The 26,332-nt window shown below is 41.0% G+C and overlaps 1 protein-coding gene across 5 annotated transcripts in view; it reads left to right on the top strand.

Moving 5' to 3' along the window:
- WNK3 (WNK lysine deficient protein kinase 3) overlaps positions 1-26,332 on the top strand; it is a 164,330-nt gene that overhangs the window by 45,626 nt on the left and 92,372 nt on the right. For all 5 annotated transcript variants that reach the window (XM_008959220.5, XM_034950281.3, XM_055106662.2 and 2 more), the window contains exons 3-10: positions 2,748-2,920; positions 4,756-4,976; positions 5,991-6,148; positions 12,213-12,301; positions 15,669-15,888; positions 19,230-19,524; positions 20,753-20,946; positions 21,043-21,192. In XM_008959220.5, the coding sequence (XP_008957468.1) occupies positions 2,748-2,920; positions 4,756-4,976; positions 5,991-6,148; positions 12,213-12,301; positions 15,669-15,888; positions 19,230-19,524; positions 20,753-20,946; positions 21,043-21,192 (1,500 nt within the window). The remainder of the gene's footprint in view (positions 1-2,747; positions 2,921-4,755; positions 4,977-5,990; positions 6,149-12,212; positions 12,302-15,668; positions 15,889-19,229; positions 19,525-20,752; positions 20,947-21,042; positions 21,193-26,332) is intronic.

Here is a 26,332-nt window from a genome sequence, read left to right as displayed (position 1 = left end):
GTGAGGAGCCCCTCTGCCCAGCCAGGAGCCCCTCTGCCCAGCCAGCCGCCCCGTCCGGGAGGGAGGTGGGGGGGTCAGCCCCCCGCCCGGCCAGCCGCTCCGTCCGGGAGGGAGGTGGGGGGGGTCAGCCCCCCCGCCCGGCCAGCCGCCCCGTCCGGGAGGGAGGTGGGGGGCTCAGCCCCCCGCCCGGCCAGCCGCCCCATCCGGGAGGTGAGGGGCGCCTCTGCCCGGCTGCCCCTACTGGGAAGTGAGGAGCCCCTCTGCCCGGCCAGCCGCCCCGTCCGGGAGGGAGGTGGGGGGGGTCAGCGCCCCCTCCCGGCCAGCCGCCCCGTCCGGGAGGGAGGTGGGGGGGTCAGCCCCCCGCCCGGCCAGCCGCCCCGTCCAGGAGGGAGGTGGAGGACTCAGCCCCATGCCTGGCCAGCCGCCCCGTCTTGGAGGGAGGTGGGGGCGTCAGCCCCACGCCCGGCCAGCCGCCCCGTCTGGGAGGGAGATGGGGGGGGTCAGCCCCCTGCCTGGCCAGCCACCCGGTCCGGGAGCTGAGGGGCGCCTCTGCCCGGCCGCCCCTACTGGGAAGTGAGGAGCCCCTCTGCCCGGCCACCACCCCGTCTGGGAGGTGTACCCAACAGCTCATTGAGAATGGGCCATGATGACGATGGCGGTTTTCTGGAGTAGAAAGGGGGGCAAGGTGGGGAAAAGATTGAGAAATCGGATGGTTGCCGTGTCTGTGTAGAAATAAGTAGACATGGGAGACTTTTCATTTTGTTCTGTACTGGGAAAAATTCTTCTGCCTTGGGATCCTGTTGATCTATGACCTTATCCCCAACCCTGTGCTCTCTGAAACATGTGCTGTGTCCACTCAGGGTTAAATGGATTAAGGGCGGTGCAAGATGTGCTTTGTTAAACAGATGCTTGAAGGCAGCATGCTCGTTAAGAGTCATCACCACTCCCTAATCTCAAGTACCCAGGGACACAAACACTCTGCCTAGGAAAACCAGAGACCTTTGTTCACTTGTTTGTCTGCTGACCTTCCCTCCACTAGTGTCCTATCTGCCAAATCCCCCTCTGTGAGAAACACCCAAGAATGATCAATAAAAATAAAATAAAATTAAAAAAAAAAAAGAAATTAGGAAAATAACAGCAAAAGAAAGGAAGAGGGAATTCAGAAAAACTGAAATTAATTTAAAATTTATATACATAAAAATAGGATAAATAGATTTTATTATTTTGGGCTTTCTGAAAAACGATTAATGTACCTGATGAAGAAAATAGGGCAGAAATACACAAGGAAAGGAATGAGAAGGCCGGGCGCAATAGCTCACTCCTGTAGTCCCAGCACTTTGGGAGGAGGCCGAGGCAAGTGGATCACTTCAGGTCAAGAGTTCAAGACCAGCCTGGTCAACATGGTGAAACCCCATCTCTACTAAAAATACAAAAATTAGCCGGGCGTGGTGGTGGGCACCTGTAATCCCAGCTACTCAAGAGGCTGAGGCAGAAGAATCACTTGACCCCGGGAAGCAGAGGTTGCAGTATGCTGAGATCGTACCACTGCACTCCAGCCTAGGCAATGGAGCGAGACTCCGTCTAGAAGAAAAGGAATGAGAAATAAAACATAGCATGCTATGAAAGAGAATAAAAGAAATTAGAAGATAATGTCATGTACAACTTTGATAACAAAATTTTTCTAACATTTTGTTATTTTAATTTAATTTTTTTGAGACAGGGTCTCACTCCGTCACCAAGGTTGGAGTGCAGTGGCATGATCTTGGCTCACTGCAACCTCTGCCTCCCAGGTTCAAGCAATCCTCCCACCTTACCCTCTCGAGTAGTTAGGGACTATAAACATGCACCACCACACCCAGCTGTTGTTTTTATTATTATTTTTTTGTAGAGATGGGGGTCTCACTATGTTAGCCATGCTGGTCTCGAACTGGGCTCAGGTGCTCCTCCCACCTCAGCCTCCCAAAGTGCTAGGATTATAGGTGTGAGCCACCGTGCCCAGCCCATACCTTCCTTTTCTAACTTTTTGTGGCCAAATTTTTATTGAAGTTCTTTGAGTAATATGGTCAGAGACGGTGTATGGGGTGGTGTACTGTCTGTGTCCCTGTTGTCTAGAAATGTAGGATTTTTTCACTTTTAAACTTGATGGATAGCTTGTCTGGGATCAGAATTTTAGGGCCATAGTTCTCCCTCAGAATTCTGTAAAATTGTTCCTTTGACTTCTAGCAGTTAATGTAGCAGATTAGAGGTCCAATGCCTATTTGAATGTCTCACTGGTTCATAACCTAATATTTCTGTATGGAAACCTAGAGCACTTTTATTTTGGCAATTCAGAAATTTAATTAGATTAAATGTCTAGATGTTTAACATTTTTATTGTTCTTGTTCTGACATTACAGATGTTTTAGATATGGAAACTCAGGGATTTCTTAGGGAAACTTTCCTATCTGCTTTATTGCTTTTTCTCAATTCATTTTGAGATACTGTTTTTCAAGATACTGATTTATTACCCAGGTGGGTTTATAATGTACTTATGAAATATAATAGTGCTGCATTGCCATGTTGGAGGAGTCACAGTAGCTAATAAAGGATATCTGTGATGATACAAGTCTTGAGAAAAGCATTGACAGGCAAAAATAAATAAATATACACATCCATGCATATATGCAATAAAGCATTCAGTTGAGTGGTATTAGAAATGTGCATGAGAATTTTCATGACTTTATTTTGGAACTTGTTATTCCTTTTCAGGACCGAAAGTTAACCAAAGCTGAGCAGCAAAGATTCAAGGAAGAAGCAGAGATGTTGAAGGGTCTCCAGCACCCCAATATAGTTCGATTTTATGATTCCTGGGAATCTATATTAAAAGGAAAGAAATGTATTGTATTAGTGACTGAACTAATGACATCTGGGACCTTAAAGACGTAAGTTGACCCTGATAGTGCCAATGTAGTTTTATTTGGAAATAATTTTCAGGAGTCATAACAATTTTTATAAAATAAAACTACTCAAAGAATTTTTAGAATCTGGCCAGGCGCAGTGGCTACACCTGTAATCCCAGCACTTTGGGAGACTGAGGAGGGTGGATCTCAAGACTAGCCTGGGCAACATGGTGAAACCTTGTCTCTACCAAAAAAATACAAAAAGTAACCAGATGTGGCAGCACACACCTGTAGTCCCAGCTACTCAGGAGGCTGAGGTTGGAGGATGGCTTGAGCCTGGGAGATGGAGGTTGCAGTGAGCCATGATTGTGCCACTGTATTCCAGCCTGGTTGACAAAGCCAGATCCTGTCTCAAAAAAAAAAAGAGTTTGTAGATTCGAATCTAGTGACTGTTTTAAGTTAGGTTAAACAATTGAGATGTTAATGAAGTTTGTTAAAAAAATACAGTACTGAGAAGTTAATGTTTCTGGGATATTATAGAATTTTAGAATTAAAAATCGTTATAGAGAATATAATTTTATTTTATTTTATTTTATTTTATTTTATTTTATTATTTTTTGGGACAGGGTCTCACTCTGTCACCCAGACTGGAGTGGTGCAGTGGCATGATCCTGGCTAACTGCAGCTTCGACCTCCTTGGGCTCAAGTGACCCTCCCACCTCAGCCTACTGAGTAGCTGGAACCACAAGCATGCAGCAACATGCCTGGCTAATTTTTTTTAAAATAATTTTTGTAGAGATGGGGTTTCGCCGTGTTGCCCAGGCTGGTCTCGAATTCCTGGGCTAAAGCAATCTCCCCACCTCAGCCTCCCAAAGTGCTAGGGTTATAGGAGTGAGGCAGCATGCCTGGCCATAATTTTATTTTGTAGAAGATAATGGAAGGTTGGAGGGCTTGGTCAAGTTCAAATATCTAGTGAGCGATACTATTATGATATTATAGTATTATAGTATATTATTATAGTATTATATAGTATAATATGTAGTATTATATAGTATAATATTATAGTATTATAGACTATTAATTATAGTCTTTTATTTCTAACCACAATTATTCATTTGGTGAATAATGACTTGTAAATATTAAATGTGGTTTAATCACTTGCAAATATTAAATATGGTATAAACTTTTTGTTTCCTAACATTTGTGTATATACTAAAATTTTACATAGTTTAACCCTCTAGTGACTTTATATAAGCAGTTATTAGGTAGTAGAGAAGGACTTTCTTTTTAAAATTGTGCTGCCATTCTACAAAAGGCCACTCTGGAATGATTTTTAGTTTGAATTAAAAATGCTACACTTGGCTAAGTGTGGTGGCTGATGCCTGTAATCCTAGCACTTTGGGAGGCCGAGGCAGGCAGATCACCTGAGGTCAGGATTTCAAGACCAGCCTGGCCCACATGGTGAAACCCCGTCTATACCAAAATGCAAAAATTAGCTTGGCGTGGTGGTGCATGCCTGTAGTCCCAGTTACTTGGGAGGCTGAGGCATGAGAATCACATGAACCTGGGAGGCGGAAGCTGCAGTGAGCTGAGATTGCACCACTGCCCTCCAGCCTGGGAGACAGAGTGAGACTTCGTCTTAAAAAAAAAACCAACCAACCAACCAAACAAACAAAACAGCTATGCTTGGTAGGATGTCTTATCTAAGAATGAAGTATTAGATTAAATTTTTTTTTTGCCATAACAGACAATAGAAAACAACTCAGTGATGGGAATCATAGTGCATAAGTTGTTTGCTTATGTAACTTACCTTAATAGTGTTCATATAATAAGCTGGATATGTTTGTTTACACATGGTCTTTTGTTTCTTTGTATAGGTACTTAAAACGATTTAAAGTCATGAAACCAAAGGTCTTAAGGAGCTGGTGCAGGCAAATTTTAAAGGGGTTGCAGTTCTTGCACACTAGGACTCCTCCTATTATTCACCGGGATCTGAAGTGTGACAATATTTTCATCACGGGACCCACTGGATCTGTGAAGATTGGTGATCTAGGATTAGCCACCTTAATGCGTACCTCATTTGCTAAGAGTGTCATTGGTGATTAAAGTTTTACAGTTTACTGGTTGGGTAAAGAGAGATTTTTCAATTGTATAGGTCTAGAACAGGAATCAGCCAGCTATGGCCAGTGGGATGAATGTGGCTCACTGCCTGTTTTTGTAAATCGAATTTTATTAGAACACAGTCACACTCACTCATTTACAGATTGTCTAGGACTGCTTTTGCACCTACAAGTGACAGAGTTGAGTAGTTGTGTGACAGAGACCATACAAACTGCAAAACCTAAACAGTTTACTATCTGGCCCTTAACAGAAAAGTTTGCCAATACTGGGCTTAGACTGAATTTGCTTTGAAATACCTATTATATATTGGCTTTTTTCAGAGACATCCTAATGTATTTTTTGTGGGATAATAATTTATATTTAGGATTATTGAAAGGTTCTAAGGATGTAAGTAAGAGAGTTTATTAAGTTAATTCAGAAAAATTTAAGTAAAAAGGATAGAAATAAAAACATTTTATTAATCGTTACCTAATCTTGAGCATTACAAATTATACTCTATCAGTATGGAAAATTAAATAAATTATTTCAGTGCTTTATGTAGATATAGCAAATATTCAACAAATTGTATACTTAAAAATTTGCGGCCAGGCATGGTGGCCCACGCCTGTAATCCCAGCACTTTGGGAGCCTGAGGCGGGTGGATCACGAGGTCAGGAGTTCGAGACCAGCCTGGCCAACATGGTGAAACCCCGTCTCTACTAAAAATACAAAAATTAGCCAGGCATGGTGGCAGGCGCTTGTAATCCCAGCTACCCAGGAGGCTGAGGCAGGAGAATCACTTGAACCCGGGTGGCAGAGGTTGCAGTGAGCTGAGATGGCACCACTGCACTCCAGCCTGGGCAACAGAGCAAGACTATGTCTCAAAAAAAAAAAGAAATTTGCTTTGGGGGAGTAGAAATTAACACAGATAATCCTTATAGGAAAGGGGATGTGATCTTGGTGGATACGTTTTTCTCTTCTATAAAAATGTGGTGGTGGTGTTATTTTGTAGGAACTCCTGAGTTTATGGCTCCAGAGATGTATGAAGAACACTATGATGAATCCGTAGATGTTTATGCTTTTGGAATGTGTATGCTGGAAATGGCCACATCGGAGTATCCTTATTCTGAGTGTCAGAATGCAGCTCAAATATACCGGAAAGTAACTAGTGTAGGTATAACTTTTTTCTTTTTACTTTATCAGTTGCCACGTTTCATGTTGAAATTAGTTAAGTTTGACTTACTCAAAACTAATTTTGGTTTAGCTCTAGGTAACAGTATTAAAATTAACAATTGTAATGCAACAAGCCTTAGATTTATACCATATGACTATGCTTCATTGGAGTCATATAAAATGCTTTGTATTAGTATCTTTGGGAAAATGTACAGGTATATCATCTATATATATTTGTTTGTAAGGAATTTTTAGTTATCTATTAGATGGATCTTATTTTTCAAAGCTGAATAATAGAGACCGACTACATGGTTTCTTCTAGGTCTAAAAGCCTTTTTATGAAAGGGCATTCAAAATATAGTTCAATAGATACAGTATTTGGGTCCCTGCTATGAGTAAATTTTTGTGTTAGAAATTGTAAGGAATGCAAAGATGAGTAAGAAGTGTTTGCTACCCTCAAAGAGCTTACATTTCTAATAAGGGAATAATATAAATTCACAAATGACTATAAAATAAGAGGATGAGAGTATAGTAAGGGACATAAGGAAGGTAGAAGCAAAGTGTTGTTCAAAGGAGAACTGCTTCATATCCAGTTGGGCAGCTCAAGACAGGCTGTGAAAGATTGTTTCAGGTAGCTTAACATTAGTAGGTATTGGTTTTTTAAATCCTTTTAAAATTAATACCTTTTTTTTTTTTTTTTTGAGACACAGTCTGTCGCCAGGCTTTAGTGCAGTGGCGGGATCTCGGCTCACTGCAACCTCCACCTCCCGGGTTCAAGCAATTCTCCTGCCTCAGCCTCCCAAATAGCTGGGACTACACGTGTGCACCACCACGCCCAGCTAATTTTGTATTTTTAGTAGAGATGGGGTTTCACCATGTTGGCCAGGATGGTCTTGATCTCTTGACCTTGTGATTCGCCCACCTCGGCCTCCCAAAGTGCTGGGATTACAGGTGTGAGCCACCGCGCCTGGCCAAAATTAATATCATTTTTAATTGACAAATTGTTATTGTACATATTTAAGGGGTACTATGTGATGTTTTGAGATACACACACACACACAAATGTGGAATGATTAAATCAGGCTAATTAACATATCTATCACCCCACTTGCTTATTATTTTGTGTGGTAAGACATTTGAAATTTACTAAGTTATTTTGAAATTGACAGTATATTATTGTTATTATCGACTGTAGTTACCCTGGTGTACGGTAGATCTCAAAACCTACTCCTCCTGTCTAACTGCAACTTGTACCTTTTGACCAATGGCTCCCCATTTCCTCCCCCACAACTCCCAGTCTCTGGTAACCATCATTCTACTCTTCTATGAGGTCATCTTTTTTAGATTCCATGTGTAAGTGAGATCATGTTGTATTTGTCTTTCTGTGCTGGTTTATTTCACTTAACATAATGTCTTCTAGGTTCATCCACATTGTCACAAATGATAGAATTTTCTTCTTTTTAAAGGCTGAATAGTATTCCGTTGTATATATATATACCACATTTTCTTTATTCATTCACTGATGAACATGTAGGTCATTTCCATATCTTGGCTATTGTGTATAGTGATGCAGTGAACATAGGCATGCATATATCTGTTTGACATACTAATTTCAATTCCTTTGGGTATGTACCAAGAAGTAGAATTGCTATGGTAGTTCTATTTTTAGTTTTTTTGGGGAAGTTCCATACCATTTTCCATAACAGCTGTACCATTTATATTCCCATCAACAATGTACAAGGGTTCCCTTTTCTCTGCATCCTCACCAACACTTATCTTTCATCTTTTCGATAATAGTCATTCTAACAGATGTGAGGAGATACTGTTTTTTAATGCATGCGGTATACCACATACTTTATTTATTTATTTTTTGAGACCGAGTCTCGCCCTGTCATCTAGGCTGGAGTGCAATGGCGCTATCTCGGCTCACTGCATCCTCCACCTCCCAGGTTCAGGTGATTCTCCTGCCTCAGCCTCCCGAGTAGCTGGGATTACAGGCGCGCACCACCATGCCCGGCTAATTTTTTGTATCTTTAGTAGAGACGGTGTTTCACCATGTTGGCCAGGATGGTCTCGAACTCCTGACCTCGTGATCTACCCACCTTGGCCTCCCAAAGTTCTGGGATCACAAGCGTGAGCCACTGCGCCCGGCCACCACATACTTTAATCTTTACCCCCTACGAGATAGGCGCAATCTTCAGTTTACAGATGATGAAACTGAGAATCAGAGGTTGTACCTTGCCCAACTTCCCGCAGCTACTGATAATGGTGGGTTTTGACCCCAAGTCTGTCTGACTCTAGAAGTTTGTGTAAGGAGACAATAAGAAATAAGGCTACAATCCAGAATGTGGGACATTCTGTAGGACAAATGACCTAGTTTCTCCAACAAATACATTTTATGAAACAAACAGGAAGGGAGGGAGGCTTTTATAGAATACAAGAGACTTAAGAGTAGTGGTGAGCTGGTAAATGTTTAACACATGATTCGCTGAAGAAAGAAAGAATGCTGACTTCTAGTATTTGCTGATTTTTGTGGTATAAGTACTCCCACTATGGCTGATTTCAGGTTACCAATGTGACCTCACTGAATGAAGAGTTGGGAAGAGATGCACTGTTGCACTCATTGTATGGTTATTTCTACCACGCAGATAGAGTAGCTGTAAATAACCTCAAACACATAAATAATAGTAAACTGTAGTAAAATAGTTAGGGAGTGATGTTTTCGGTATTTATTACTTTGGCTTTTTTTTGCTCTGTTTTGTTTTGTTTTGTTTTTGAGACAGAGTCTCACTCTGTCACCCAGGCTGGAGTGCAGTGGTACGATCTCAGCTCACTGCAACCTCTGCCTCCTGGGTTCAAGCGATTCTCATGTTTCAGCCTCCCAAGTAGCTGGGATTACGGGCATGTGCCTCCACACCTGGCTAGTTTTTGTATATATATATATATTTGTTTTTAATAAAGATGTGGTTTTGCCATGCTGGCCAGGCTGGTCTCAAACTCCTGACCTCGGGTGATCTGCCCACCTCGGCCTCCCAAAGTACTGGGATTACAGGTGTGGGCCACTGTGCCCAGCTTACCTTGGCTTTTAATGTAATTTATTTAATTGTAAACTTTTATAATTTAGTTTTATTTTAAATGGCCATGTTTAACAATTGGATTGCAGAATTTCTGAAAACTTAATAGCATTTGTGAGCTGGTATGAGCCAGCTCATGCACACCCTACCCTATGGACCTTGTTTGGATCCTGATTTGAACAAACCAACTGTAAAAAGACATCATTTAGACAATTTTGAAAATTTGAGTATGGACTGGGTTTCAGATATTTGATATTAAGGAATTATTCATGAGTATTTTAGGGGGGACGATTATATGATTTTTTTTTTTTGAAGACAGTGTTTGCTCTGTCATCCAGGCTTGAGTACAGTGGTACAATCTTGGCTCACTATAGCCTTGACTTCCTGGGCTCAGGCAATCCTCTCACCTCAGCCACCCTGGTAGCTGGGACCACAGGTACACACCACCACACGCAGCTATTTTTTTTTCTTTTTATATTTTTGTGTAGAGATGGGGTTTCACCATGTTGCCCAGACTGGTCTTGAACTACTGGGCTCACGCAATCCACCCACCTTGGCCTCCTAAAGTACTAGGATTACAGGCATGAGCCACCATGCCTGAGCTACACGATTTTTTTTTTTAAAGGTTCTTATCTGTTAGAGATGTAAACTGGAAAATTCATGGGTGAAATGACATGATGCCTGAGATTTGCTTTAAAATATTCCAGGATACAATATGTGTGGGGGCAGATAGCTGAAACAAGGTTGGCAAAATGTTGACTGTTGTTGAAACTGGTGATGGTTACACGGGACTTCATTATGCTATTCTACTTTCACGTATGTTTGAAAATTTCTGTAAGAGCTCAGAAAAAGAGATAAGGCTAGAATGTGTTTTTAGTTTTGGCCCATATTTTGGAAGGCCATAAATAGAAAAGAATTTCGTGTTAGATTTTGTAAGTTACAGCTCCTGAACTGTTTTTACGTAGGAGCAGAGAAAGGCAGTAATTTACCCAGAGATGAGAAATGAGTATATCAGTGGGAAGGTCAAAGAGGGCTTTTTCCATAGGTAGAATAACAGGTCAATTTTTAAAAATTTTTAAAATGTATTTATTTTAGAAAATTTATTTTTATTTTTAATTTTTTATTGTACTTTGAGTTGCTGTTTTAATAGGTCTATTTTTTGAATAGTGACTTTATTATTTTATAGTAAAGTCATTAAAAATGCCATATCACAATTCAGATTTCCATCTATCTTAAGCTTCTACATTTTAGGAACTAAATTAACTCCTAATTTCATCATGTTTGTCTACGATGTAATGCTGGGCTTTCTGATTCTATGTCCTTTGAGGTAGCATGACAGGCGTAGAAGTAGATGTTAGATTGCTTCATTCCATAACAATTATTCTTTCCATTGTACCTTTCTGCTTCCAGCTTAATTTGGAATTTTCTATTAAATGACTGCAATGATCTTACTTGGGTTATTTTTTAAATCTTAAATAAAAGGTAATAGAATATAAAATAAGCAGATTCAGGAAGCCAACACAGTTATTATAGAAACATTTTGAATTGTCTGGACTTCATTTATTTGTTCTTGAATTCCTAGAACCTGATAATTAGCTTGAGGTACATGCTCTCAATATTTTATTATTGCTTAAGGATAAAAATAATACAGATTTCTTAAATATATAGGTATATATGTTCATATATATACATATATACCCATACATACACATATGTATCTACTGATTGCCGTCTACTGATGGCTTCTAGCCATTCTAGAAGACTGAAATATAGTGAATTGGGCTGGGTGCAGTGGCTCATGCCTGTAATCCTAGCACTTTGGGAAGCTGAGGCAGGAGGACTGTTTGAGCCCAGGAATTCAAGACCAGACTGGGCAACATAGCAAGACCTTGTCTCTACAAAAAAAAAAAAAAAAAAAAAAAAAAATTAGCCGAGTTTGGTGGCATGCGCCTGTAGTCCCAGCTACTCTGGAGGCTGAGGTGGGAAGATCACTTGAGCTTGGGAGGTTGAGGCTGCAGTGAGCTGTGATCATGCCACTGCACTTCAGCCTGGGTGGACAGAGTGAGACCCTGTCTTAAAAAAAAAAAAAAAAAATATATATATATATATATAGAGAGAGAGAGAGAGAGAGAGAGAGAGAGAGAATTGGACTGTTTGAAATAGAGAAGGCTTTATTTTGAATTTTCAAAAGTTTTTAAAAATAGCATTAATTATTTTCTGATTTCAAAAAAGTACTTGTTTATGGCTGGGCGCAGTGGCTTACGCCTGTAATCCCAGCACTTTGGGAGGCTAAGGCAGGCAGATTGCCTGAGATCAGGAGTTTGAGACCAGTCAGGCCAACATGGTGAAATCCCGTCTCTACTAAAAATACAGAAAAATTAGCCGGGCTTGGTGGCGTGCGCCTGTAATCCCAGCTACTCAGGAGGCTGAGGCAGGGGAATTGCTTGAACCAGGGAGGTGGGAGGTTGCAGTGAGCCAAAATCACGCCACTGCACTCCAGCCTGGGTGACAGAGCGAGACTCCATCTCAAAATAAATAAATAAATAAACTTGTTTATTATATATTGTTAATTGGGATTATACTGTATGTAGATTTGGGGATCCTATTTTTCCCTACTTAATAGTACATTATGAGAATTTCCCATGTCATTAATTATTCTGAGAACATTTTTAATTTCTGTGTATTGTCATATATACCTGCAGATCTAGATTTGAAAATCATACTATATATATAACATAATATGTGTAACTTTGCCTCTGTTGTCAGAAGTTTAGATTATTTAAGGTTTTTTTACTGTTATTTGTAGACAACATCCTTGTCAAAAGGTTATTAAACTTATGTTCTCTATATATACACATGTATATTTACAAATATTTCATTTAAAACTTGACTATGGTTTAGTGATAAAAATAATGTTTAATAAATGTCATGTTGACTTGGGCTTTCAATTGCATCATTTGTTACTAGAAACCATTTTTTTCTCCTAGGGCATAAAACCAGCCAGCTTCAATAAAGTCACTGATCCTGAAGTCAAAGAAATCATTGAAGGATGTATTCGTCAAAACAAATCTGAAAGGTGGGTGCAATTGTAGCAAAATGACATAACTGAAAGATGCATTTTTCTCTTATCTTGCATTGGGTCGTTTTCTGACCTTTCAGTCATGCTGAGTTTGACTTTTGAGTAGAAGCCAAACCATACTCTAGATTGAAGTGTATCAGTGCATGTTGTTTACCATTTTAGACTTGGATATCATGTGCTGAATTTTTCTTGAACTGACGTTTGGGTTGCGTTTGTGTGTGTGTGTGCCTTTTGACAAGCTTTCATCACCTTCAGCCATCAGCTTAACAGTCAGTAGGCCCTCACAGGTTAATTTGCTTCTAACAGTTGAGAGTGGACAAAATTTTAAAAATTTGATTCTATATCTTTAGTGTCATGATAATGATAAAGCTAATATGGATAGAAGAAATATGTATTCAAGAAATCGTATTCCACATTTATTTGTGTCACAATTTGCCTTATAGACAACTCCCATTACTCTTAGCTTTTGCCTCCCTTTAGGTTTTATTTCTTATTTAATTTTTATTTTATTTTTATTTTTTTTGAGACAGAGTCTCGCTCTGTTACCCAGGCTGAAGTGCAGTGGTACGATCTTGACCCATTGCAACCTCTGCCTCCCGGGTTCCAGCGATTCTCCTGCCTCAGCCTCCTGAGTAGCTGGGATTGCAGGTGCATGCCATCACACCTGGCTAATTTTTGTATTTTTAGTAGAGACGGGGTTTTACCATGTTGGCCAGGCTGGTCTCCAACTCCTGGCCTCAAGTGATCCACCCGTCTCAGCCTCCCAAAGTGCTGTCATTACAGGCGTGAACCACCACGCCCAACCTGCCTCCCTTTAGTTTCAGCTTTGGACAGTTGCTGACTTTAAATTGGTGGGTTTGTCTTTTGATTTTTACTTCCTTATTGATGATTATTAGTAAAGGCGATATATCCTTAGTAGAAATTTTCATGGGGTTATTGGCCATTTGTATATCTTTGCAGAAATATCTATTCAACTCTTTTGCCCATTTTTAATTGGCTTGTTTGGTTTTTTGTTGTTGAGATAGGAGCTTAGGCATGCTTTTAAAAATGAGGCTAAAAACACTATGTAGAAGTAGCTATTTTAGTTTGGATTCTGATTGTTGTTTGTACAGCCTTTAAATATGTTCTATTACCAAAGAGCACTGGAATACTGCAAAGGATTTATAGCATATTAGTATATTGGGAAAAGCACAGGCTTCATCATCAGACTTAAAGTCAAATCTGGGCTCACACTTAGCCTGTGTGACCTTGAACAAGTTAGTAATTACATAAAACAAGTATTATTTTGATAACTAAAAGGATAATAGGTTGAGGGTAGTGGCTTATACCTGTAATCCTAGCACTTTGGGAGGCCGAGGCAGGAGGATCACTTGAGGCCAGGAGTTCACGACCAGTCTGGGAAGCAAAATGAGACCCTTGTCTCTACAAAATATTAAAATGAAAAAATTAGCCAGGCGTAGTGTCACATGCCTGTAGTCCCAGCCCCGGGGAGGCTGAAGTGGGAGGATTGCTTGAGCCCAGGAGTTGGAAGCTACAATGAGCTATGATCATGTCACTGTACTCTAGCCTGGATGACAGAGTAAGACCCTGTCTTAAAAACAAACAGGCTGGGTGCAGTGGCTTACACCTCTAATACCAGCACTTTGGGAGGCTGAGGCGGGCAGATCACTTGAGGTCAGGAGTTTGAGACCAGCCTGGCCAACATGATGAAACCCCATCTCTACAAGAAATACAAAAATTAGCTGGGCGTGGTGGTGGGTGCCTATAATCCCAGCTACTCTGGGGGCTGAGGCAGGAGAATTGCTCGAACCTGGGAGGTGGAGGTTGCAGTGAGCTGAGATCTTGCCACTGCACTCCAGCCTGGGCAACAGAGTGAGACTCCATCCCAAAACAAGCAAGCAAACAAATAAACCAAAATAATTCTACTGTAAATAATAAAAATTTTACAGTAAAAATTCACTATAAATAATACAGTAAAAATTTTTATCGGGAAGCAGAGGGCTTTACTTGGTTGTGCCTCCTTAAACACATCTCGCTTTAGTCTTAGGGACGGGCACAGTGGCTCACGCCTGAGGCTGAGTGGGGCGGATCACAAAATCAAGAGATTGAGACCATCCTGGCCAACATGGTGAAACCCCGTTTCTACTAAAAAATATAAAAATTAGCTGAGCGTGGTGGCACACACCTGTAGTCCCAGCTACTTGGGAGGCTGAGGCAGGAAAATTGCTTGAACCTGGGAGGTGGAGGTTGCAGTGAGCCAAGATCACGCGACTGCACTCCGTCCCAAAAAAAAAAAAAAAAAACACCAAAACACACATCTCATTTTAGTCTTAAAAGTAATTCATTTGAGCAGCTTTTTCTTTTTCAGAAAAATCAACTTTGTATGGAATGATGGCTTATTCTATTTATGACACCATCTTAGTTAAGTATTTGTCACTTGGTCACTAAAAATGTAGGGGGTTGAAAATCCTCAACTTACAGGATATCATGCTGTGTATATACTTTTTCTGTTTATGTAGTGTAAGAAGAGGTCTCTGTAGACATTATGCAGTACATCAGTTTCAGCTCTCACTGGCCTGTAATACAGAGAGTTTAAATATTATGTATCTGTTTTAAAAGTTAGTAAAAGTAAATTAACTTGTCCAGCTTGTAAACAAATCTTTTGAAGCTATGTCCTTTGTTTCTCTTCAGAGATGGTTAATCCCTAATACTAGGCTAGGGTTGTATCTGTTATATGTATACTCTGGTCTAAAACCAGAGTTAAATACGAAAACCACTGGACTTTGCTGAACCACATTAGCTTCACCCATGGCATTCTGTAAAGTACTTTGACTAGATTATTGTTAATGGAGACAGTGACTTCTATTTATAACATTCGTAAAAAGAGTTTGAATTTTTAATGTACTTTAGAGTTTATAAATCTGCAAGAGTTTTTGGTTCCCTTTGCTGAGAATCTACTGTTTGAGTCTGAGTAACTTAAGCCAGTGGCTTAGGGAAATTTGCCTAACATGTACTAAGCTACTTCTCCAGTTCTCACTAGGCATAATTTTGTGTATGTTAAACTTTGTTATTTAGATGTATTACTTGTAATAATTCATTTTTAATTGGAGTCACTCCGTATGCATGTTAGTTGGGATTTCTTTGCATCCCTGGTAATAAATTGGATATAAGATTTATTGTTGTTTTTGCTTCCACAGGATCTGTTAAAGAAAGAGATTTGGTTTTTATAACAAGGCAGATTAATGATTAAATTGATAGAAAATTTCAAATAAGTTTTTTGCTTTTATACAATTAATTTTTAGCAATTAAAGGGTCTTGCTATGATTGGAAGAACTGATAATGAGATATATGTTTTGTTTATTAGGTTGTCTATCAGGGACCTATTAAACCATGCATTTTTTGCTGAGGATACAGGACTGAGGGTGGAGTTAGCAGAAGAAGATGATTGCTCAAATTCATCCCTTGCTTTAAGACTCTGGGTTGAAGACCCTAAAAAATTGAAAGGCAAACACAAAGACAATGAAGCTATTGAATTTAGTTTCAACTTAGAAACAGATACACCTGAGGAAGTAGCATATGAAATGGTAAGTTAATCATACCACTATTCCCCTCACCTCTTATTGTATCAGGGTTCATTCCTTTCTCCTTCTCATTGCTTTCTTTCCTCTCATTTTCTCCTTTTTTTTGAGACAGAGTCTCGCTCTGTCACCCAGGCTGGAGTGCAGTGGCGCGATCTTGGCTCACTGCAAGCTCCGCCTCCTGGGTTCACGCCAATCTCCTGCCTCAGCCTCCTGAGTAGCTGGGACTACAGGAGCCCGCCACCACGCCCGGCTAATTTTTTGTATTTTTAGTAGAGACGGGATTTCACCGTGTTAGCCAGGCTGGTCTTGAACTCCTGACCTTGTGATCCGCCCACCTCAGCCTCCCAAAGTGCTGGGATTACAGGCGTGAGCCATCGAGCCTGACCTTCTCCTTTTTTCTTTAAATTGTTATGTTGTTGTGAACTATATCGCTGTGACAGTGTATTAAATTTGTATGTAGAGTATAAAGAATAATAAAGCTCTACATTTATTAAGAAATAGGACATTACCATTACCTTAAAAGCCACCTGAGTGCCTCTCTCATTTGCATTTTCCTCCCTCATCACCATGAGTAATATCTACCTAGATTTTTTTTTTTTTTTGAGATGGAGTCTCACTCTGTTGCCCAGGTTGGAGTGCAGTGGCACAATCTTGGCTCACCACGACCTCTGCCTCCCGAGTTCAAGCGACTCTCCTGTTTCAGCCTCCTGAGTTGCTGGGATTACAGGCGCCTGCCACCACTCCCAGCTAATTTTTGTACTTTTAGTAGAGATGTGGTTTCACCATGTTAGCCAGGCTGGTCTCGAACTCCTGACTTCAAGTGATCTGTCCCCACCTCAGCTTCCCAAAGTGTTGGGATTACAGGTGTCAGCCACTGTGCCCGGCCCCTACCCAGACTTTTGTGTTACTCATTTCTTTGTTTTTCATCATAGTTTACCTGCATAATATATTGTTTTGTTTTGAAAACTGAATGGCAAGCATGCACCTAGTTGGTGGGAAGGGGCAGTATTGGTACAATTAGGTGAAGAGTCCCAGGAGAGGATAAGCTGAAGAGACTTTCTCAGTTATAGCAATTCTGGCTTCAGTTTCCCTAAGAGTTTACAAGAGCTACTTCTGGAGAAGTCAGAGGGTAAGGTTCTAAATGAGGCCAGGAAAATACACCCATGTCTCAGCGTAGTCAGGGCACCGGCAGGGCTATTGTGCAGACCAGAAATTAGTTGTCTGGTTACCATATGGTTTGATGGGGAGTGGGCCACTCTGACTCTTTGCTTCCAATCTCTCTGTGACCAGCCCCCACTCTCAATAGTGGATCACAGAAGGCAACTTCTGTGGGGTGAAATGCATGTCCATACGTGCTCCAGGCAGCTGCAGTGCTGATGGGAGGGTGTGCAGGAGCCGCAGCAGCATGTACTCAAAACCAGCCGAGTACAAACCATCTGCGCCAGGCTCACCTGGGCATTCTGGCCTCAGGTTAAAAAGAAGGATGGGGCAATGACAGTGGGAACCTGGAAATGATAGCCTTTAACATGTCTTTCTGATCATACTGTTGTTCTAAACTGGAATGATTATTTTGGACATCTGGTACACAACTATCACCCTGGCATTTCCCATTACCATCTTCCTAGACTTCTCTGCTTCACTCCTGTATTTAATTTTGGATTTCCTGAATCCCATGTCTTCAGGGGACATGGGATTAGCTGGGTCCACTTTCAGCTCCTAGAAGCCACTCTATAGTCCTTTCCATGTCTCCACCCCGTCTTCAAAGCCAGCAATGGCATATTGAATCCTTCTAGTGTCAGCAGCTGGTAAAAGATTCACCGAGATAATCTCCCTAGATTAAGGCCAATTGTGCTATATATTATAGCAAACACAATGATGGGAGTGATATCTCATATGCACAGGTTTGGGGATTAAGAGGGATCATCTTAAAGCAGATTGCAGGACTGAGAATGATATGTCATGGTACCTCCTCAAATGATCTTCTCTACTGTTCAGCCCTGTTCCTCTGAGATGACGAGGCAGAACCTTTTCTTCTCTCACTCCTCTAATGCCTAGTAAGATGTAGTACTTTGCTGTTAGCATACTTGCCTCTGCCTAGAACGTTGGTCTCCACTCCAAACTTCTGCACATCCCTCAATAGTGTGCACGTTCCTTTTTTGGCTTTAATGCAGGTCAGAACTTACCTTCCAGGCTGGATGTGGTGGCTCATGCCTGTTATCCCAGCACTTTGGGGAGGCCGAGGTGAGAGGATTGCTTGAGCCCAGGAGTTCGAGACCAAAGCCCAAGCAATATAGGGAGACCCCATCTCTACAAAAAATTTAAAATTAGCCAGGTGTGGTGGTGCATGCCTGTGATCCCAGCTACTCGGGAGGCTGAGGTGGGAGGATCACTTGAGCCTGGGAGGTCAAGGCTGCATTGACCTATCATTCATTGTACCACTGCATTCTAGCCTGGGCAACAGAGTGAGAACCTGTCTCTCAAAAACAAATCAAATAAAATAGAATTCTTTTGTGAAAACACTTACTCTATTACCTTCAGAGATGCAGCGTGCTCCTACTTAAGACTTTTACAGCAGCTCATTTCAAGTTAAGTTATGTCCATTTCACACCACCTAATAGTGTGCTCATACAGGACAAAGGACCAACTTAGTCACCTGTATCTGGTGCCTAGTACTGCGCACATTGTAGACACTTAATGTTGCTGAATGAGGAAACCTTTTTAATCCTTCAAAAAACGTAATGGCAGTTCTAAATTACCTGTGATAAGACTGCATATTCTGAAACATCAAGTTGTTTTGTTCGTTTTTGTTTAAAGCCTGAATTATTTTAACAATGCTTGGTAATACTATTGATTTTTCTCATGCCAATTAGAGGCTCTGGCATTTATGTATGTCTTTGTTTAAGAGAGAATATAGAAACAGATTAACTGTTAATTTGGAATTTGGGGGCATAAAATAACTGCTAGTTAAAAAAAAAAAAAAAGTTAAAATTGGCCGGGCGCGGTGGCTCATGCTTGTAATCCTAGCACTTTGGGAGGCCGAGGCGGTGGATCACGACGTCGGGAATTCAAGACCAGCCTGGCCAACACAGTGAAACCCCGTCCCTACTAAAAATACAAAAAAGTTAGCTGGGCGTGGTGGCGGGCACCTGTAATCCCAGCTACTTGGGAGGCTGGGGCAGGAGAATCGCTTGAACCTGGGAGACAGAGTTGCGGTGAGCCGAGATCATGCCACTGCACTCCAGCCTGGGCGACCGAGCTAGACTCTGTCTCAAAAAAAAAAAAAAAAAAAAAGTTAAAATCTTAAATGTTAAAGAAGTAGTTTGCTTATTATGTTTTGTTTGTAGGTCAAGTCTGGGTTCTTCCATGAAAGTGATTCCAAAGCTGTTGCTAAATCCATTAGAGACCGGGTGACACCAATAAAGAAGACAAGAGAGAAGAAGCCTGCTGGCTGTTTGGAAGAACGCAGGGATTCTCAGTGCAAGTCTATGGGGAATGTATTCCCTCAGCCCCAGAATACAACTTTGCCCCTTGCTCCCGCTCAGCAATCTGGGGCTGAATGTGAAGAAACTGAAGTTGATCAACATGTTAGACAACAGCTTCTACAAAGAAAACCACAGCAGCACTGCTCCTCTGTTACAGGTAACACAGTTACAGCTTGTAAAAGCAAACGCATGTGCGATTATATTCTCTAATCTTTATTTATTTTGAAGGGCAGTGGTCAATGACCTATTTTGTTTCTTTTCCTTTTTGTATGTTTGCTTATCTTTAAATAGCACTTCTGTGCTATAAATAGCACTTCTATCATTTCATCAAGCCTTTTACAAAACCCCTGAAATAGACAAGCCAGCTAGTTTCCTTATTTTAAAATTAAGAAACTGTTTTGTTAAGTGATTCTTCTAAGGTGCTAGTTGCAGAAGGATCATAATCTAGCATCTGGTTTTGTTTGGGGTATAAATAAAATGATCTTATTATCATTTTTGAGGGTCTAACATAAATCCTTTTTTTCTTTTTTTTGAGACAGGGCCTTGCTCTGTCACCTAGGCTGGAGTGCAGTGGTGTGATCTGATTCACTGCAGCCTCGACCTCCCCAGGCTCAGGTGATCCTCCCACCTCAGCCTGCTGAGTAGCTGGGACTACAAGTGCGTGCCACTACACCTGGCTAATTTTTGTATTTTCTTTTGGTAGAGATGGGGTTTCACCATATTGGCCAGGCTGGTCTCAAACTCCTGGGCTCAAGCCATCTACCCGCCTCAGCCTCCCAAAGTGTTGGGATTGTAGGCATGAGCCACCGCGCCCAGCCACGTACATCGTTTAATAAAGAAAATTTAGAACTAAAGATAAAATTTATTCCTCAAGAAGGAATTTTCTAGTCTTTAAGACCCTTTGTATTTTAGGCTCAAGTGTAACATTAACACAATTCCTCTAATTTTCTGCTGTAATGCATTTTCTTTTCCAGAAGGACACAGTATTTGCATAGTAATAACCTATTGTTCTACAAAGACAGTATTCTAGGTTATAGGAGAAAGAGAATATGATATATTTTACTGAAATCCTTATGTCAAGTGTAGATTAGTTAGGGATATACATGACATGGCCAGCAAATGGAGTTGATTTTTATCTGATTCTCTGTTTTTAGGTTTGCTTTACTAAGAAAATTTTAGTTATACCACAATGTCAACATTTCATTGCTTGATAAGAGTTTACATGCTGGTTTTTGATTAATGTTGTAGTGTAAATATTTTATTTCAAGCTATGTCAGGTTCTCAGAGTAAAAAAGCCATTAAAGAAACACCATTACCTATACCATTTGGACATTTTGTGCTTCAAGTTTTCCCTTCTACCTGTTACTTATTTTCTTTTTTTATAGGTGACAATTTGTCTGAGGCAGGAGCTGCATCAGTTATACATTCAGATACTTCAAGTCAGCCCAGTGTAGCCTATTCCTCAAATCAAACGATGGGCTCTCAAATGGTTTCTAATATCCCGCAGGCTGAAGTAAATGTTCCAGGGCAAATTTATTCATCTCAACAACTAGTAGGACATTACCAGCAAGTTTCAGGGGTGAGGTGAACTGTTATATTTTTAAATATATAATCAGTGTATTTACTGTAAATGGGAAAGTTTATCTTTAATCTTTTTTTCCCCTTATTTTAACAGTTACAGAAGCAGCCAAAGCTGACTCAGCCGCAGATTTTGCCTTTGGTTCAAGGTCAGTCCACTGTTTTACCTGTACATGTCCTTGGACCGACAGTTGTTTCACAACCCCAGGTTTCCCCATTAACTGTTCAGAAGGTCCCACAGATAAAGGTAAGACACATTTTAGAGGTTCTGTATTCATTTAAACAAATTAAACACTGCCTAGGTTTTCTGACAGGCAAAGGTTCTCTTTTATAAATTCATTATAGTTTAGAGAAAGGTCACCAAAAGCTAAAAGTTGTTTATGCTTTCCTTCACCCAAGACATTCCTTTTTTTTTTTTTTTTTTTTTGAGGTGGAGTGTCGCTCTTGCTGCCCAGGCTGGAGTGCAATGATGCAATCTCGGCTCACCGCAACCTCCACCTCCCAGGTTCAAGTGATTCTCCTGCCTCAGCCTCCCAAGTAGCTGGGATTACAGGCATGTGCCACCATGCCCCGCTAATTTTTTGTATTTTTAGTAGAAACGGGGTTTCTCCATGTTGGTCAGGTTGGTCTCGAACTCCCGACCTCAGGTGATCCGCCTGCCTCGGCCTCCCAAAGTGCTAGGATAACAGACATGAGCCACAGTACCCGGCCCAAGATGTTCCTCTTAATGTGTCTAATATTGTGTAACTAGAATCTTGAGATACTGCTTGTATAATTGGAGAAGAAACAGAGAACTCAGTATATATGGACAAAAGATTTATTTAGGACTGATCTCTTCCTCTTATTCATGATTATTTGTTCTTTGTATTAAACTTTTCCAGCCTGATTTGAACATGGAAGGATGTCTGTTGCAGTTAATTAGAAATAGTGTTTCATAGATTTTCATGATTTTTAGCATGTTCATCTAAACTCTTGACTTGTTTTGGTTCACGTTTATTTCTGTAGGAGAAATAAGAAGTGTTTTTGTCTTTCAGACTGTTAAAGTCAGCATTATTCATTTCTGACAATGAGTTAATAGTCTTTGTGTGAGTTTATATATTAAGACTATATCCTGGTTCCCTAGGTTATGGATTCTGGATGCATGGTTGCATTTTTCTTTGCCATTACCCGATTTTCTCCTCTCACCTCCCACCATACCTTGCGTTTGTCTTCCTTCTCTGGGAGTGAGATGATCTAATAGCTGCTAGCTAACAGAGAATGCCTGATTTAGCTAGTTGCTGGTGCATCTTTTAAGAGATTAGTATATTATCAGTTCATCATCAAACTTTTAATGATTACCACCTTCTGGGGATATGAAATAAAATAAACATGATCCTTGCCCTCAAAGAGCCCAGTCTTTTAGGGGAAAGCATGTATGTACTTGACAAATGCCAGATGCATTTAAAATCTGCTAGGGGTAGATTTAGTTTGATATAGTTGAAGATGCCAGATATTTGGCTAGTATTTATAAGTGATATGGTGCCTATTTGTAATTGAGCTCATGTGGTAGTTTGATTTGCCTCTTTCTAAGCCTATAATGCAAAGTGTGTTGAATGGGAGCTTAAATTTAACTTAGGTTCAATTTACATAAGCATACATGTGTATTTAAAATATGTGTATTTTAAAATGTGTTCCAAAAATTTAATTATCAAAATGTTACTTGCTTATTTTAAAATAAAGCCCATAAAGTTATGAAAAAGAAAGTGAAAAATTACTTGTTATTTCTCCAGCTAGAGACAACTTATTGTTTTTTCATTTTGTTTTGTTTTGTTTTGTTTTTTTGAGATGGAGTCTCATTATGTTGCCCAGGCTGGAGTGCAGTGGCGCGATCTCGGCTCACTGCAACCTCCGCCTCCCGGGTTCAAACGATTCTTCTGCCACAGCCTCCCGAGTAGGTGGGACTACAGGCACGTGCCACCATGCCCGGCTAATTTTTTGTATTTTTAGTAGAGACGGGCTTTCACCGTGTTAGCCAGGATGGTCTCGATTTCCTGACCTCGTGATCCGCCCGCCTCGGCCTCCCAAAGTGCTGGGATTACAGGTGTGAGCCACTGTGCCCGGCCAACAACTTATTGTTTATGTTTGAGGTATAGCCTTTAGATTTATCTTTTTTTCTGTGTACACATGTATAACTTTGTTTATATATACACATGTATATCACATACATATGATTTTTTGTAGCCTGCCCTTTTCACCTAATATATAGAAGCCACATAAGCAAGAAATTTGATTATATGGGTCTTTTTATGAGCATGGTAGCCCAAATTCTAGGAATTATTGCAGCCAATCAGTATTTATTTCTGCCAACTCTCTCCTCTCTTCTTGAGAGAGTATCTATATTCATTTTAGGAATGATACTGAAATCCTTTGAGCTTTCTCATGGGACTTCCACTGTCAGGTGTGTGACGATGTCAGATTCGGATACTCAGAATCTCTGCCAGGGTTTGAATGAGTTATGTAGTAAATTGCGATAAATAAGAAACCATGAGTGGTATATTGCTGTGACTTGTCTCAACCCCTTAGTGTATTCAGTTAACTAGCATTTACTCATGGTATTAGGATTTTTATAGGACTAATGCTATACCTAGCACCTTTTTGATAATTTGCTGAAATTTTTGGAACATAGCATTATTTTCTCTATCAATATGTCCGGGAAAGTCCCATTAAAATGGGCATAGTATATGCATTTATAATTTGAATTCTCCTTGTACCTGTAGCTGGCCTTTGGAGCAGATAGAAAAACTTTAGCCCAACCTATGACTTTAGACTTGTCAGTTACTGGAGTTCCACAATCAGTCCTTTCTTTCTTTTTTTTTTTTAGACAGAGTCTCACTCTGTCACCCAGGCTGGAGTGAAGTGGTGTGATCTCAGCTCACTGCAACCTCCGCCTCCTGGGTTCAAGCGATTCTCCCACCTCAGCCTCCCAAGTAGCTGGGACTATAGGAGCACACCAGCATGCCTGGCCAATTTTTGTATTTTTAGTAGAGATGGGGTTTTGTCATGTTGGCCAGGCTGGTCTTAAACTCCTGGCCTCAAGTGATCTGCCCCGCCTTGGCCTCCCAAAGTGCTGGGATTACAGGCGTGAGCCACCATGCCTGGCCACAACCAATCCTTTCTGCAGTTTCTCTTCAGACGTTTTCTGCTTCACAGATGACTTCCCAGCATCCAACAGTTGGTCTTCAACTTGAGCGTGATCCTAGAAATGGGAATCGGGCATTAACCAAAGCACCAGATGCCAGTCAGACTTCTAGTTTCTTACCGGTTAATCACCCTCAAGCTTTGTTGAATCATTCTTCTGTCCAACATGTGAGCAGTGCACAGAATGCTGCTAGTACAGCTCAGCTCCCTTCTAATTCCATTGGGGGGGCATTCAGGGGCCCATCAGCCTTCACAAAAGATACATTCAGTATCACAGCCATACCCATCAGAAGTCTCTAACTTCAGATTCTTCAATGCCACAAAGCCAGACTGTGCAAGGAGTATTGTTTCCAAGCTTGTATTCAGCAACAATCATTAATTTTACAACCTAAGATTTTGGCATCTCCACAGAAAAATGTTCAGCAGGATTATATTCTGCAAGAGTCTGAAGCTCTTGCAAGTCAGCAACAGCCAAAGGGTGGTATTGAAAGTGTGATTCAGCCCCTGGAATAGCCTTCTTATTCTGTTCAACACACTTCCAGGGCCACCTGCGGAATTATCATCCTTCCCATTGAAGGCTCCTGAGCAGCTGCCCTTTGTGATATGTCCCCAGCAACAAACTTCTTACTCATCACAGCCAACTTACTCAATCCATGCTCCACTACATAAACAGCCTGTTTATTCACTGCCGGTCCTGGAGCATCCTCTTTACACTGTACAACCACCGAGATCACAGCCAGCCTATTCTGTGCAGACTTCTTATCCAGTCCCAGCTGCAGTACAGCCCTCGTATTTGGCAAAGACTCACGTGCAGTCTGCTTATCTAGTGCAACCTCTGCTTCAGTCACCTTTTCCAGACCAGGCAGCATATGCAATCCAGGCAGCTTACCTTGTGCAACCTATGGAACAGCTTGCTTATCAGACACTGTCTCTTGAGCATGTATCTTATTTAGGACAAACTGCTTACACTATCCAGATAACTGAACATGCAACCTTCATAACCCAGCAGGTATATACAATAAGCCCTCCTGATAGCAAGCGAGTACACATGACAGACAAACTCTGCACATCAGAAGTTATACTCTGTACCACCATTTGTAGCACAGACTTTTGAGCAACAAGCCTATTTAACACAACCCCAAGGTAGTTCTTCTTCAACATTGGAACAAAGGATGTATTTAATACCAACCTTAGATACACAGACACATTCTACTGAGCCTTTATTTAATGTCCAGCTTTCAGCGACTCCATCCCAAGCAGATGTCAGTTTTGGACACCAGCAGCTAAAAACTCAGGCCCAGGCAACTAGCATTATATCTCAGAGGGCAGTGGAAGGACAGCTTCAAAACCCTGAGCAGATGTCCTTCATTCAGCAGGCCTCTTCACAGGCACAGATCCAGCCCCCACATTTCTCAGCACAGTTTTCCCAATCACATCTAGCACCAAGCCAGGTTTTTCACTTAGCTTTCATTCAGCAGCAGCAGCAGATGACTCATTCATCTCATAGACAAGCACAGGAAACCCATCAGTTGTCTACTCAGGAAGGTCCCATAAATCAACAGCAATCTTTGTTTAGTCAACATGCTGCTCTCCAGCAGCAGGTACCTCATTGACAGGCACCTAAGCAAGTTCAGCCATTACCAGGTATTCCAAACACCATTACAAACATGGTCCAGATTATACATCCATTGCAAGAACAGTTGCAACTGGCAGCCCTGGAACAACAATATATAATACAGCCTTTAGAGCAGCCTCAAGTACTTCAGGCACTAGATAACAGTCTGACTTTTCCCCTACAGAAAAACCTAGCACAATACCAGCCAGCATACATCCAGCAGCAGTCTGCTGACCGGCCGCAGTGGTAGCCATCTTACAGCTTAGCACCTGTTTCTGGGTCATCAGAGCCACAATTACAACAGCAGACCCTCTATCAAAGCTCTGGGATAGCCCTTCCAAATCAGCAATCTTCAGTTCATCTCCTGACACTTAGCATTCTGGTAGATGCTTCCACTGCTTTTCAGAGCATTTCTGTGTTACACACACAGCAGCATTTACAAGGCCAAGGAATTCCAAAGGTAAATCCTCGTGGGGGAAAATAAGGATGATTGTGATTTTTCTGTGATGTTTAAGGGTCAGGATGATAGTGAACTATAATAGATACAGCACTTCAGTGGGAGTCACGGTCCCTGTTCCTGACTCTTTTCCTTACT

This window comes from Pan paniscus, chromosome X (genome assembly GCF_029289425.2).
Source record: "Pan paniscus chromosome X, NHGRI_mPanPan1-v2.0_pri, whole genome shotgun sequence".
Classification (NCBI taxonomy): Eukaryota; Metazoa; Chordata; class Mammalia; order Primates; family Hominidae; genus Pan; species Pan paniscus.
This window is presented reverse-complemented; position numbering and strand designations above follow the sequence as displayed.